This window comes from Dermochelys coriacea, chromosome 1 (genome assembly GCF_009764565.3).
Source record: "Dermochelys coriacea isolate rDerCor1 chromosome 1, rDerCor1.pri.v4, whole genome shotgun sequence".
NCBI lineage: Eukaryota > Metazoa > Chordata > Testudines > Dermochelyidae > Dermochelys > Dermochelys coriacea.
In genome coordinates this window covers 201,024,749-201,041,259 of record NC_050068.2, presented here as the reverse complement: position 1 = coordinate 201,041,259, position 16,511 = coordinate 201,024,749, and the positions used below count along the sequence as shown (strand labels likewise).

At 40.4% G+C, this 16,511-nt stretch overlaps 1 protein-coding gene across 3 annotated transcripts in view; it reads right to left on the bottom strand.

Annotated features, from left to right (window-relative positions):
* GRAMD1C (GRAM domain containing 1C) overlaps positions 1-16,511 on the bottom strand; it is an 89,086-nt gene that overhangs the window by 45,269 nt on the left and 27,306 nt on the right. For all 3 annotated transcript variants that reach the window (XM_038385187.2, XM_038385206.2, XM_043512121.1), the window contains exons 3-6: positions 14,752-14,836; positions 9,484-9,587; positions 8,173-8,268; positions 6,357-6,437 (exon numbers count right to left, since the gene is read on the bottom strand). In XM_038385187.2, the coding sequence (XP_038241115.1) occupies positions 6,357-6,437; positions 8,173-8,268; positions 9,484-9,587; positions 14,752-14,836 (366 nt within the window). The remainder of the gene's footprint in view (positions 1-6,356; positions 6,438-8,172; positions 8,269-9,483; positions 9,588-14,751; positions 14,837-16,511) is intronic.

The window sequence follows — 16,511 nt, the reverse complement described above, 5'->3', positions numbered from 1 at the left end:
TCCTGAAGGACGACCCATCACTCTCACAGATCTTGGGAGACAGACCAGTCCTTGCTTACAGACAGCCCCCCAGTCTGAAGCAAATACTCACCAGCAACCACACACCACACAACAGAACCACTAACCCAGGAACCTATCCTTGCAACAAAGCCCGTTGCCAACTCTGTCCACATATCTATTCAGGGGATACCATCATAGGGCCTAATCACATCAGCCACACTATCAGAGGCTCGTTCACCTGCGCATCTACCAATGTGATATGTGCCAGCAATGCCCCTCTGCCATGTACATTGGCCAAACTGGACAGTCTCTACGTAAAAGAATGAATGGACACAAATCAGACGTCAAGAATTATAACCTTCAAAAACCAGTTGGAGAACACTTCAATCTCTCTGGTCACTCGATCACAGACCTAAGAGTGGCTATCCTTCAACAAAAAAGCTTCAAAAACAGACTCCAACGAGAGACTGCTGAATTGGAATTAATTTGCAAACTGGATACAATTAACTTAGGCTTGAATAGAGACTGGGAATGGATGAGTCATTACACAAAGTACAACTATTTCCCCATGGTATTTCTCCCTCCCACCCCACCCCCCACTGTTCCTCTGATATTCTTGTTAACTGCTGGAATTAGCCTACCTTGCTTGTCACCATGGAAGGTTTTCCTCCTTTCCCCCCCCCTGCTGCTGGTGATGGCTTATCTTAAGTGATCACTCTCCTTACAGTGTGTATGATAAACCCATTGTTTCATGTTCTCTGTGTGTGTGTGTATATAAATCTCTCCTCTGTTTTTTCCACCAAATGCATCCGATGAAGTGAACTGTAGCTCACGAAAGCTTATGCTCTAATAAATTTGTTAGTTAGTCTCTAAGGTGCCACACGTACTCCTTTTCTTTTTGCGAATACAGACTAACACGGCTGCTACTCTGAAACCCATTGTTAAGAAATTGAGCCAGGTTTCCCAATCCACCAATAAAATTCACACTTTGACCTATTCAAGTGCTCTCGGGTATTCTCAAGAGGGGTAAGAAAAAGAGAAAGGATCTTGACACTTAAACCCATATCCACAAAGTAAACAACCAGACTCAAAGTCCGTTTTTCTTATTGAAAAGAACTCGAAGAAGTGGGAAAGAAGGAATAAAAAGTTTATGGATGTGAAAGAAGAGAGTGTCATTAATGGTCTTTAAAGAAGCTGGAAATTGTGCATCAGCCATGATTCATATAGATCAATGGAATCGAACATTATGAATGAAGTAATAATATAAGAACAATTTATAAGAAAAATCATATTACGCAGTTTGCAGAGTTTTGCAATAGTGACAGCAATTTAAAGATACAAAAAAGGTAACACACAAGCACGAATATTTGGCTATCCATATGTATATATATTTATACCTACACACACACACACACACACACACTTGATATTTCTTATATGACTATTATACCTTAAGACTTCCACAAATGCAGAATGTATTTGGAAGTTATATTTAAAATGTTCAGCTTCAACAACTATTGATTTATTAAGGCTACTAGCAGATTTCTGATTATGAAAGCATGGTTTTTAATCACATTTGCTCTGTGTCCCTTTCAATAGAAAGTGGTGAGAACCTTACATTTTCAATTCTCAAACTCCTCACCTACTTAGCCAGCTTCAGACTGATGCTCAGGAAACAGGCCCTCACCAAAAGACAGCAATCTGTGCTTCTGAGGCTGTAGAACTCTCTTGCATTCAGAAGCACGTAATTTCACCCCAAAGGGCTGAGTTTTCTGTGAAGCAGATGAACCCAATGGGCTGGCATGACTACCAAGCAAGTCCAAAAACTCGGAAGAACAATTCCCAGCCCATGCTAGTTTAGCTGTAATCAAGACCCAATGGGCCTTGAGCTGTCAACGTGAAGATGACTCCACTACACAGTGGCAAAACTCCTGGAGTAAGCAGGTTGCTTACATTGTTGCTTATTAAGACATATCTTTGTTTTGTCGAAGATGGACTATGCTGCTATTTCAAACCTGTTTCTCGGTAACTTCCTGCTTGGCAGTAGCAGAGCTGTTCACAAGTGGGCTGGTCTGCCTGCAGAACTGGAACTTGTGCTAGATTCCTGTCTGGTTCCTAGGCCGCTCCCACTAAGGAAGCATAGGTAAGCAGGGTTTGTTAAAGACACAGTCTTTTCCTTTCCTCTTCCAGACATATTAAGCTGTACTTAAAGTTCCATTACAGCAAGAGACAGCTGGAGACAGACATATTTAAACTTGTTTTACAATGTTTTACAATGCCCGTTCAAGCAGTATTTTAAACATCTAAAGATGTTAAAGAATGCCTTGAATCTAACACACTGCTTCTCAAGGGAGTGGCTTCAGAAGCTGCAGCTTTTGTCACTAATATCTTCATTTAAAGCAGGTTAAGCCACTGTTTACTGCAATGAGAGAACCTTCTTTTTTAATGACAGGTTTCAGAGTAGCAGCTGTGTTAGTCTGCATTGTTAGCACAGCTCCTTATCAGGCCTCTTCATTTAACCTTTTCACTGCTGTCAGTACACACATGTGCCACAGCATGAGTTTTAAATGGAAAAGCAGGACATACTATGCCCAACCACACTGAAAGAGAAAGAGTCCTTGCTACCTTTACCTTTTCAGTGCTGAATTATGTAACTTGTCTATTACAGTTTAATAGCAGGCAAGTTTTTGTGCTTTTTATAGTCACAATATCACTTGGCATTTTATATATAGATGTTGATCCTATACAGGATTTTTCTTCCATAGATTTCAAAGCTGGGATGAAACCAGTTCTGTTGATACTAAAATCTTTACATCACACCACATCATCATTTTATTTTAGGACATAATTCACTAGAAGATCAATTTGCAAAAGTGTTAGACAGTTTAAAAGATGAATTATACTATTTTTCACATCCCTCTACCTCATAAATCAGACTGTCTTAGTACAAGTCCAACTGTACATTGTGGGGGAGAAGAAAATATCTAATGTCTCCATAAAATAGTTTTTAAAAGTCTCCATAAAATAGTTTTTATATTCATAACATTGCAGTATTAAAGGGCTGATATTGCAAAATCTACTAAATCTAGAAACACAAGTCTTACACCACTGGAAAGAAGAGATTCTCAGTTCTTCTGTTTCTAGCTCTGATGGCTGATAACAGACGTTAAACGTGTCACTGGTCCAATGTTAAATCCTGCTTGTCCTAGCATTGAAGATAGTGCAGTTTTGGGAGTGAGAAAATTATTTTTGGGGCAGGCGGTTTTGTGTTTTTTTAGGGCCTGTTTGAAGCAGCTCAGAAACATTAGATGTTATCTCAAGTGTAGCTGAACTAGTGAGCAAAGTACAGGTGGAAGGGTCAAGAGAAAACAAATGCATGCAATTTGCTCATGACTCTATTGCCACACCAGACAAAACACAATACATGTTTAAGAATGGCTCAAACAATATAGTTCTTCCTTGGGGACCAGGAGGTCACATGTTACAATCCAACACTAGCACTTGGTCTTGCATGCAGTTCAGGATACTGCCCTACAATACTTCAGAGTGAGCATGAGGATGCATTTTTACAGTTATAGGAGTTTGGATGAGAAACTGAACAGAAGTTCTTTCTGTGCATCTCTGCAGACTTTCAAGATAAAAGTTAATGGATTCTGGCCAGTTGTGCAGGAGTGTAGGGAGGGAGAGGCACAACAAATTCCCCCTCCCTCCCATATTACCTTGTGCCTCTGCACAGGGATGGCTAGAATTAGTCTGGGAGGATGCAGTTCCTGCTCCCAATTAGCTCTCTACAACAGCACTAGCTGCTCAAAAGGGAGTGGGAAAAAGACACCCCTCTCCCCCCGTCCCCATCAGCACTGAGGAGTTGGCTGGCTGCGAGGGTGGTAGAGCTACTGCTATATGCCTCGGAAACATCAAGAAGAATTCTAGCTACTTCATTCCACACCCCTAAAGCAATGTAATTGCACTCAGGAGCAATTCTGTACCCAGCAAAACTCAAAATAGCTAATTGACTAAACTAAAATTCAGAGAGGAAAATACATCCAAAAAACTGATAAGGAAGAAAACTTGCAGGAGTTGAAATTGAAACCTGATTATGAGTTATAACTGTTCTGTTAGAAATTAGGAGGACTTTTGTTATGTTAGCTCACGAAAGCTTATGCTCTAATAAGTATGTTAGTCTCTAAGGTGCCACAAATGCTCCTGTTCTTTTTGTGATACAGACTAACACGGCTGCTACACTGAAACCTACCATTTGTTATGTTTGTTCAGGGTTTTAATGACATGCCTGATTAGATTTTGCTTTGCTGATTCTCCCTTAACAAAATGGAAATGGACATTTATGACACCAAAAGCCTGTGACAATGAAGCTACTAATATACATTTCAGTGTCTGTGAAATTTATGATATTACGAATAGGTCAGTAGTGACTCTACATTAAGACAGCATGCAATTTTAAAATATTGACTAACTTGCTGAAGAAATTTTCAAAATGCTCCATTTTTGACCAAGGACAAAGATAGTTTTTTAAAATATTGCCACAATAGCTCTCTAATGCCATAGGCTTCCCCCTCATTCCACTCCCCTAGCCACCATGCCAAAGTGAAAATTATTTTTCTCCCTCCCAGGGCATGCACAAGGGGAGACAAGCAGGGGCACAGGCTCCCCAGTAATCGGCCAGGGCACAGCGCTCCTCTGACCCTGGGGCCACGGTGGGAGCTGACAGCTCCTCCAGCCCCAGGGCTCTGGTGGGGCCCAGAATGTGCCCCTCCAAAAACAGTGAAATTTAAATTCTTGTGCATGCCCCTACCTCCTTTTATTATTACGAACATCAATTTATATTCATGATGAGCTGGATTAAGATACAGTATCCATACCCAGTCCTGTAGTGGTAACATCTACAAGAAAATGTGTACAAGTAAAATATGAGGTTGGAGTGAAGGTTGCGCACTTGAATAGGAGATAGGGAGGAATTGTGTGGATACATTGTAGTTGTCTATACTGGATGCTGGAATTGAAAAGGAGTTTGACCTGGAGTTATGAGTGTGACGGTTTGTAAGGGATGTGGATTTGTGGCTGATCTGGATGTTAAATGTTACCTTAAATAGTGTTTTCCTTGAATTTTAGTGTTTGTGTTTCTTTTAAACACATTTGAGCCACCTTAACTCTAAATTAGCTAAGATTATGTGCAGGATATGTATATAAACAGTGCAGCAGATTTAAGTCTCTGGGGGACATTCTCCTTCAAAGTTATATTTGTGTATCTTGGAGTTTAGCTGCCTCTGTTTTGAAATATTAAAACAATGAGAACTCTGAGTTACAGGAAAGAGATCCAAAGAAGCATGTTATTTGCACTGACTCTTTGCAACAAACATGTCATTGCATTTTCAGGAAGAAGCATCAGATTAAGTGTACACAAACTGCCATATCTATCAAGCTGCCTAGCAGAAGTTGCCAAAACACACCTGTATGTAGTTCAGCCTTCATCTTTGTTGTGTCTTTTTAGCTCAGGGGTCATATTGAGCTGGTTGGCAGAGGGTTCAACCTACTTTACTTTTCTTGAGATGATGCCAATTCGTTTTCCAGAGTCTAAGCTTATTCATTAAAAAAAAAGTCTCTAGCTCTTCTGATCACAAAGATGACCTTAAAAACGTGAACCAAATATAAATCAATCCAGTAATATCTGCCTGAGTTTACAGATAGCCTGAAACAATAGCTCCAAAAGAGGTGTGAGCTTCTCTGCCATCCCAACGGAGTTATTAACTTCACAGATAATGACTACATTTAAAATGTAAATGCAAGAAAAGCGAAGAATCATCATATTATGAAGATCTTCTTTGACTGGAGTCTCATTCTGGAATCTGAAGTAAGTGAAGCCTGGGAGAGTACCAATACTTTCTCCCACCCCACCCCCACTTCGACTCTTGATTGGAATACTTGAAGAACCAGACCTCTGTTTCTGAAATCATTTAGTCTCCAGTGCAGATCTAGTGCTCACTAGAAAAAGGGGTTTTTTTTCTCTCCGGCTGGTAATAGCTCACCTTACCTGATCACTCTCGTTACAGTGTGTATGGTAACACCCATTATTTCATGTTCTCTATTTTCTAAAATCTCCCCACTGTATTTTCCACTGCATGCATCTGATGAAGTGAGCTGTAGCTCATGAAATCTTATGCTCAAATAAATTTGTTCATCTCTAAGGTGCCACAAGTACTCCTTTTCTTTTTGCGGATACAGACTAACACAGCTGCTACTCTGAAACTAGAAAAAGTGATCCTTTACTTTTTTTAACAGTGTTGATCAGCTACATTACCCCCCCCACACACAAACAAAAAACAACAACAACAACACCTTACCTTGTCCAGCAGCGCATTCTGCCATAAGCGGAAGATACTGAGGTAGCTTCTATCTCTAGCACTGAAGGATGTGAAGAAAAACTGGATGGAAGATAAGATGATAGCTTGCTTTATTGAATTCCTGTGTGAATCCATACTGTACAGTTTCTAAAAGAGGCAGTAGTAGTTCTAGGATGTCCATGGTATGGTCAAACAGCATACCTACCTTCAAAACCATGGCCCCAGGGAAATAGATTAATACCTACAACTAGGCAGTCAGTGTGATATGCAGCTATTGAGGACACTTACTGAAGCCTGTAGATTCCCACTGTCTATACATTATATAAAACGTTGTTGCTTTTTGTGGCATCTACTTGCAAGCATCTACTCCAGTATAAAAAATATCCACTATATCATTTATCTGCTCCCTTAACGTCTTTCTCCCACTTGCACCTTCATGTATCCCTCTATGCTTACACTAGTCTCAACCTATCAGTACCCGTACCCTCCTCCTTCACACCTACTGTTTGCATGATTTTTTTCTTGCTAATCTTCTCACCAAGGCCTAGCACATCATCCTTTACCTCAGGGGTTCTCAAACTGGGGGTTGTGACCTCTCAGGGGGTCACAAGCTGTCAGCTTCCACCCCCAAGCCTCGCTTTGCCTCCAGCAGGTATAATAGTGTTTAATATAAACAGTTGTGTTTTTAATTTATAAGGCGCTGTCACACTCACAGGCTTGCTGTGTGAAAGGGGTCATCAATACAAAAGTTTGAGAATCTCTGCTTTACCTAATCTGCTCTCTTGGGTTTTGCCTGGTCATTCACTTTTACTCATTCCATTTTTAAAAGTTTGTTACCTCTTCAACACAGGGATAGAATCATGTCCTTCACAGCAGGTAAAAACTAGTAAGACTCACGGGCCCCATTATGGAACTGCAAAAGTCTCCCTTCGGTGTAAGCTATATTTGAATAAGCTATATTGAATAAGAGGCCATTCCTCAAAAACACCAACAGACTCACACTAGGCAACTGTTTTCAGCCTAACAGTTTTGTTTTTCTGGGAGGGGAGGTTACTGAAAAGCTGGTGATTAGCCAACTCCCATCCCAATCCGGATTGGGCAGGCTAACCTTTTGCAATTTGCTCTTTGGAATTCCTTTGAAATTCACCCAGAAGCTACAGCTAGTGCAGGATACAGCACCCAGGAGGCAGGGAGAAGCTCCTAATTATACAAAACCCATTACAAAACAGCCCTTTTAGCATATAGCAACTGTCTTCCAAGGATGCATTTTATTTATAGAGGTTGCAAAACATCAAATTCCAATGCAAACCCACTCTGAAAAGGAAATCCCTAAAAATGGCATCATGGGGCCCTGTGATTATTGTGTTCACTGATTCCACAGCAACTCTGCTCAAACAACAAGTAAAAAGATGATATTACTAGTTACTAGCTCGGACTCACTTGGTTCTTTCTGGCCCAGGCATCCTCCCTAGAAATAAAGATTTTGCAACTGAAACTTAGCTGACAATTCTGTTGATGTTACAGAATAGACTTTGACATGCTCTCCCACAGGTGTGCTGACACTGCAGTGCTAACCCAAGTACAGAGTAGTAAACACTTGTTTTAGTCACCAAAGTTATCAGATCTGACTGTGACACACACAGGGAGCAGATGTGTGGAGCAAGATTTTTTTTTGTTGTTGTTAAAGAAACAGTCACTTCTCTGATCATAACTGCAGTTTAAATATACAATTGGGACGGTTGCCTTAGCCCACAGGAATCAAAAAATGCTCTGCCCCAGGAATTATTGTTATGAAAAGAAAATACTAGCTTTTCACCTTCTCCCCTTCTGTTACAATCTGGATGGCATTTGGAATGAGCCGAGCAGTCTTCTCCTTTGTCACGAAGGTTATATCCTTCAAGGCAATAGAAATCTGAACAGAAATAGATACAAAAAACACACATAGAAAAGTTATTAAATCCCAGAAATCCACAGGGCACAAGACATGCAGGAGGAACTCAACATCAAACTAACCCAAGCTACTTGAATAAAGCATAGTAGATGTAGGGCACAGGACACCAGGACCACTCTTAAGCAAAAGCATACCAAAGCTTTGTAATTCACAGCCCTGCCCAGCCCAGCCGAGCGCACCAGAACCAAATAAATAGCGAGCAGACAATTCACTGCACCCTTACCACTCCCACAGCAGGACTAGAGGATTCATGACACAAACCCTATTCTGACAGCAAGCTGAGCCCCACAAATCTGAATGCCAATCCTGGCTGCTACACTGGAAAAGACATTTGTACTCCCTTCTTCTACTGTAATGTCTCATTTCTGCTAAGAGCCTGACAGATGTGCATGTAGGTATATTTGCCAAGTGGTGTGCAGCCCAGGGCACGGGTCACTTGCAGGTTTAAACTAGTGTAAATGGTGGAGTCTCTGTAACTTGATGTCTTTCAACCCTGATTTGAGGACTTCAGTAACTCAACAAGGGTTAGGGGTCTATTACAGGAGTGGGTGAGGTTCCATGGCCTGTGATGTGCAGGAGGTCAGATGAGATGATCATGATGATCCCTTCTGGCCTTAAAGTCTATGAGTCTATAAACACTGCTGTGGAATCTCCCACTTGACGTGTGGGGTGCAGGCATGTGCTCTGCACATTAGTACAGGTGACACTTGAACTGCAACTATCTAGAATGTTAATAAGCAGCTCCCCAAGGTGATCTGAAAAAGAGCTTCCGCCTGGTCAATCAGTAAGAGTTATAGCATGTTTGTTTCAGCTGGAAGCCATCTTTGCATAGCTTATACACACAAGGCTGAAGATCCAAATAGAAAAATCCCGTCATAGTCTTTTGGCATTTCTTTTTCGACACTTCACCTCGACAATTTTAAACAGACTGATCTTAGTGTTCCATTGGACTTCCAAGCTGCTCTTTGATTTTACTGTGCAACAGAGATTTGTAACTCCAGTCATGACGGCCGGCTGCCTTTTGCAGTATCAGCACCAATGGGATGCCCTCCATGATTACCATCACCAAGAAGGATCCCTCAACCAGAAAGCTTCAGGTATGATCTCCCAAAACAAAAAGGGATAAGGGATTTCTTTTAAGCAAACCAATAATCAAAAACACACAAACCAACTTACCGTGGTCTCCCATCGGAAGATGTTGCTGTGAAAACAGAGCCAGTTTTCAGAGAGGTACAGGCGTCCTTGCAGCAGAATATCCTTCTGGAGGGCACAGGCATAATCTAGACATAAAGATCAAGATAAGCTTACTCACTCATTACAGTCCAATCGGACCAACCCTATTTTTTTTCTGTAAACCCAACTCTCTCTGATTTAGAAATCAAAACTAGGGGAATATCTTTCATTACTCAAAGGAAAACTCCAAAAAAAATTAAACTCATATTGGGCCAAATCCAGTTTATTTATGGTGAGGAATCCTGTTGATGTCCTACTTTACCAAAGTCAATGGAACTATTTGTGTGAGCAGGGAAATCAGAACTCTGGCCATTGTATATTACCCTCTGGTTTCAGGTATCTGGCAAGGCATGGCAGACAATGAACTTCTTCTTGATTTTCTTTGCAAAACAGAATATTGAAATTGTACTCTACAAGCCAAGCTTCAAGTCACTTGAATGAAGTAGCCGAATACAAAGGCAATATTTTGTCTACTAATTCAGAACATATAGTCAACCAGTCACACATACCATATTATACTGTACATTTCTAAGGTGAATCATTTTACACTCCTTATCGTATCACAACCCACAACGAGTTAAAAAATCCTTACTTAGTATACATACACATTCCGGCAGGGATACTTCAGCCAGAGGCCTTTTTCAATCAAGGTTTCTTTTTATTACCTATATGAAATGGCCTCTGGCTGAAATATCGCTGCTGGGAACTGACTATCTTGAACAGTACATTAATCGATCTCCATTAACAACAGCAAGGAGCTAATTTATCTCTTTACTGGTGTCACTCTGCTTTAAGGAGAAGAAAGATTCACCATTGAAGCAGTAAGTGTGAGATTTTCGTAAATGCCTAGTACTGGCTTCGTTGCTCCCACTGAAGTAAAGGCTAAGACTCCTATTAACCTACACTGAAAGCACCATTAGGACAACATTGAGCCCTTTTGAAAATCCCACCCTAAGAATTTAAATTCTGTATAAATATTAGATTGATTTATTTTACACATTTGAGATATTAATTACATGCATGTGGCTGAAACAACCATGCCTATTACGGGGAAACTGTCAAGTGAAACTTGGGCCAAAATTTAGCTTTAGTACACATCAACTTTTACAAATTGAGGACCAATAAAAATATTTCCTTGAATTTCCCCCCTAAATTCAAATTGAAACAGTGTTTTCAAACAAATTAAAATTACCTGGCAATATTTGCAACCCCAATATATGAGAAACTGAAAGCGGAACTGACAAGAAACAAGTTAGAACAGGCTGAAAGAAACTCAGGTTAACAGGTAGCACAGCAAAAATTAAAAGAGACACTGTTCAGATCAGTCTTCCGATAGAGAATCCTTTAAATACTGTGTCCTGACTTTTAAAAGAATTCCATCTTAACTCTTTTATTAAATTATTTTGATGTCCTTCTGTGTTTATAAGGGTCTTTTGGGCAGGTATAATATCACCACCACCACCAAAACACACAGGGGCCACTTCTCCACCCTATCTCCCTTCTCTCTGTACACCTGCCAACCTGCCTCTTTGGTGTCAGCTTTGCTGCTATTAGTAAACACGCTTTCTTGCAGAGCTCAGGGAAGAATATGCACATGGGATCCCCCCAGAGTAGAGAATGAGCGTGATGCAAGTGATCAGCAACAAAACAGTGGAACTGACTATACACAATGGGATGTCAAAATGCACAAAATAGGCAAACCAAAAATTGAGAATAAACATTAATCCCAGTTCTAGTAACCTACGAGCCTAATTGTAAAAATGGATATAAAATGTTAAAGATGAAAAAATTTTTAATTAAATGGTGCTTTTCCAATCAGATTTTTTAAATGCTTACACCATGAAAATCTAAGGCACTTAGAGTCATTTTTGTATAATCTTTATCTCCAATTCTCATAATTATAAGAATGCACAAGAGTAACCAGAAAAAAAGAAAAACATATTATAAAGAACAGCAGTACTTATATTTCTGTGGATAACAATGAGTAAGTAATTACTACCTTAAATATTTGTAGATGAATAATAACTAATACAGCTTGGGTTAAAATCCACTATACCAAGCAAACAAAAGGTTTTAAGACTAGAGGTCAGAAAAGGTCCTTCTTACTTCAGCCTCCTTAGGATCAAACATCCATCTCTAAGTCTTTTTCAGAGTCATTGCTTCCTAGGATAAAGTCTCCTCATCCTGTAAGTAATTACATAAAAGAATGCCTTTGTTTGCTTCTGACTGAGGAGGTGCTGGGGTTAATCCATCAGCAAGTCTATTCTTTACATCCTAGATAGTCTGTTCATGGCAAATATGCTTCATAGAATTTGCTTAGTTGCTTTCTTAATCATCCCTATCAGAGAGTAACTTAAACTCAAATTATGTTTTGATATGTTTCTTCTGTTTTACTGTGTATTGAACCCAGTTCACAGGAATGTCCTATTTTTAACACAGAAGTACACTTGATGGCATAGAATAACTTCGTTTTCCACTGTGGCCTGAGAAGGATGTAAGGATTTAGCATGTCACATCTTCCAGGTGGGTTAAAGTTCTAATTTCTCTTCTATAAAAGCACTTGGCTGTTTCTGGGTAGATGGTGTGTAGCCACAACACCAAGCATCTAGCAAGACTTTCTTGCTGGATTACAGGCTGCCTTTTTATTGCAAGAGATAAACCCTGATGTTATGTTGGTATCAGAATACTTACCTCCGATACAGTGTATTTGTTAAGTGGGTCTCCAGTGGTGCAGTCAGGCTTGCTTGCTGAGTTACCTTTTAAGAAGTGGTAAGGTGTGTCATCAGCAGCAGGTACAGAGGTAAGAAGATAGCGGGTTTGACGGGTTTTAAGTTCTCCATTTGGTAACATCTGGCAGAGTGGAAAGACAGGGCTCAAATAGATGTTTCAGTGCCTTCACGTAAATACAACAGCCTGATGTTCTTTTCTCACAAACCTCTTGTTTTTCTTCTAGTCAAACCATTCTTTTTCTTCAGATCTGTAATCCTGTCTTTGCAGTCCCACTGATGTCCTCTTGATAGTATACATGGTTCCAGTTCACCCTGGTGATCAGCAAGCTTTATCCTTTTTAGCAGTAGTCATCCAGTTAAGATTGTCGAGTTGTTTACATATTTTCCCATTCATTTCCATAACCACAGTGAGATCTGGAGTAATTTTCATTATGCATTTCTTATAAGTATCTGAGGCAAATGGGCTGGTGGTAGCTGATATCATTGCATTTTCTCTCTGAGCCCAACAAACCCAAAGTTCTTTTTAGATTGAAGAAAAGACTCCCTGGAATGGTCCTAAATTCTGCAGACCACTTTTAGTGAGGTTTTTGGGGGGAGGGATAGCTCAGTGGTTTGAGCATTGGCCTGCTAAACCCAGGGTTGCAAATTCAATCCTCGAGGGTGCCATTTAGAGATCTGGGGCAAAAATTGGGGCTTGGTCCTGCTTTGAGCCGGGGGTTGGACTAGATGACCTCCTGAGGTCCCTTCCAACCCGGAGATTCTATGATTCATTAAGGTTCTGAGCTGATTATTAAGTAGCAGGGACAGAGCTCATGGTAAGTGTGACTTACCTAGCTATTCGAGACACCTTAGAAATACTTACCACCTGTCTAATAGCCAAAAATATTCTGACCTGTTTACAAAAAAAAATCTAAACTTATTTCCCTGGGTCATGGTGAATTTAAAATGTGCATCTTTTCTGCTTAGCACTAGGCTAGCATCACAGGTCCCCAAGAAATAGGTAAGATTTTTACCTGAAAGTGCCCGTTAGAGGTACATTAATCCCTCAGAAAGACACTGCTTGTTGTGCTTCATTTCTTGTATAGTCTTTCCCAAACCTGATGGTATAGTTCTCTCTTTTTCCCATTCACTACCTTGCCTCAAAGCAAGGTGAGTTTAGCAACACAATTCATAGGCCATGACTTTGGGGACAGGGAGTTTTCCCTTTACTTCCCCCCCCCCCACACCCCACCACCACCACCACAAAAAAACACCACCTTTGAGACACAGGAGCTGCCTCTGACAAATTAATTTTTCACAAACCATTCACCTGATAAGACACCTGACGTAGGTGCCATGGCATATCACCTTCCAGAAGAAATGCCTTCATATTAAACTTCTGCCTTGAAATAGCATATCAGGAAGAAGTGACAGTTCTGTGCTGCAAGTCTCTTTTCTCTCCTCCCTCCGCCCTGGGCGGTCTATTGCTTCAGAAAGAAGAGCATCCCAATTCTTCTCCCTGCATCCCTGACCTTCTTAAAAACAGACTCCTATGCAAGGAGAAAGCTTTCAGGAGTCCCTCTGGACATTTGTTTGTCTGTCTGTCAGGGTAACATCTACTAGCCTCTGTGCCATTGTTTCTTTTTCATGGGCGGAAAAATCTCTACTAGCAGTGGCGTATATGTGCCAGAAACAGGACTCGTGCAATTATAACAGTGAGCAATACTTTCTGGGACTTTATCTCCTGCAAAAGCCAGACTGATAGGCATCACTAACACAGTATTCAACTCCCTGCCAGCCTGAGAAATGGTTGCACTTGGACACATTTTTAAAAGTGCTTCATTAAATCCAGTATCACTTTAAATGAGAAACATGATTTTATTTTTTTAGGCTTCATTTGTTGAGACTCATTTCAAGAGAGCTTTGAGTTTAGATTCTGTATTAACCCCCTCTCCTCTGTTAAACCTAGTTAACCTTTGTTAGTTACCATTTTAAAAAATTGCCCCCCTTCACATTCAACATCCGTTAAGTGTCTGAAGCAGCAATATGTGAAGATGCGCCAAATGTATTGCCCATGCCAAAAAAGAGTCCAGTGACACAAATCAAAATTTCTAGGATATAATTCTAACTCTACTCTTTCCCCACACTCTCCAGGCCAGTCATAATCCAAACATTTCTGAGCCTATCTATTCAATATGCTGTCCCAGAACATCCTTCTCAGGATTCCCTGGCCTCTCCTTTCCCTTCATGATTGCCTGTGACAGATGCTACCTTACATATGAACCATGGCCAATAGATGTTTGGCCACCTATGGGAAGGGTAGGAGAAGTTACCTTAAGAGACACCCCATGACCACCATCCAGAGGGGTTGGCAGCATTCCTCCAGCATAGGAGTCTACTTTTAAGAAGTAAAAGCTAAAGTTGTTTGTCTTACAAACACCAGCTGCTGCGACTTTGACATTATCAGCAATAACAGAGTTTGGTTGGTTTGTTCACATCTTACCTACTATGAGCCTCTCCAAATCTGGCAGATGTGAAAACTGTCTCTTAAACTCCTCACTCCTATATTTATAAGTGGAACTTGAGATCTGCAACAATGAAAGGTGAAAGGTTAAAGTAAACAGCTTTATTTTCAGCTATCAACTATCTACATACTAGCAGGAAACTAGGGTTATAGTGTAAAGAAAATAAACACCAGAAAACTGGAAAAGAATAGACAGTATCTAAACATATTTATCACTGTCATTATGCTCTGTTATACAATGCTATGCTGCTATAAACTAAAATCCCAAACTGAAATATCAGATCTGTTATATACAGCATTGTCTCAGAAATGCAGCTGCACAATGGGATTTTTGCCACTTTCAGTAATTAAACTGGTAGACTGGTGACACTAAAGACTGAAGTCCAGAGAACAGGTACAAGGTAGGTACCAGCAACACAAGATTCCTGATCCTGCTCTACCTATATGATTCACCCCTTAATAAAGGGATCATGTTTAGGGGTAACAAGGTAGTTTGGTCTCCAGGGACCCTTTAATACTATAGGCTTGTCTACACTTACAGCACTGCAGAGTGCACCACTGTAGTGTTTAATGAAGACACTACCTACAGGGAAGGGAGAGCGTCTCCCATTGGCATAGTTAATCCACCTCCCCAAAAGACAGTAGCTCTGCTGATAGGAGAAGCCCTCCTGTCCTATTGCTGCCTACACCAGGAGTTAGGTTGGTATAACTACATTGCTCAGCCATGTGGATTTTCCCTGAGCAACGTCATTATACCAGCATAAATCTGCAGTGAAGACCAAGCCTTAGCCTCTCTGCTGAGGCTGCCAACAAAGGCGCCAATTGGTGGTGGTTTTTGTAATGTGGATCTAAACTTCAATAATATATAAAGAATTTTGGAACACTTTCAGTAGAAAATGGTATTGTAAAAACAAATTCTAATCGATTCCCTGTTAACAGTAAGGTGATTTACAATAAACTAAATTGCTGCTGTACAAATCATTGTGTTTTAGCAACATTACAACTGAAAGAGGAAGAACTCACCTCCCAGTGTCCCAACAATGGGATATAAACATACCATAAAAGACTCATTAGATCTAGTGCATGAAACTTTTATTAGGAGATGTAAGCAACAATTGGCCATTGCTCTTTCTGAATAATAAAGGTGTCAACAGATGTTTGGCATGTTCAGTACACACACATTTCTGTACCATCGTATCAAGCAGTTCAGTGTAAAATACAATGAATCACTTTTGGCCATTTGACCAGACTCTCTTATAAACGCTTACTCCATTTTTCATGCACTATTACGATGCATCAGTTAACAGCCAGTTGTAGCTGTGAATTTTAAGTTTTCAAAGTAACTCTGCCCAGAGTAAATCAGTCTTTAGCTAGGAGTTATTTTTAGTAAAGGAGTGATAGCGATGGCCCAAACGCATTACCTCTAGGCATACAATCATAGAAATGGAGGGCTGGATGGGTCCTGAAGTCCAGCCCCCTTTGCTGAGGCAGGGACAATTAAACCTGGACCATCCCTGACAGGTGTTTGTCCAACCTGTTCTTAAAATTAAAAATGTCCAGTGACAAGGATTCCACAACCTCCCTTGGAAGCCTGTTCCAGAGTTTAACTACCCTTATAATCACAAAAATTTTCCTAATAACCAATCTAAATCTCCCTTGCTGCAGATTAAGCCCAGTACTTCTTGTCCTACTTTCAAAGGACATGGAGAAGAATCAATCACTATCCTCTTTATAGAAGT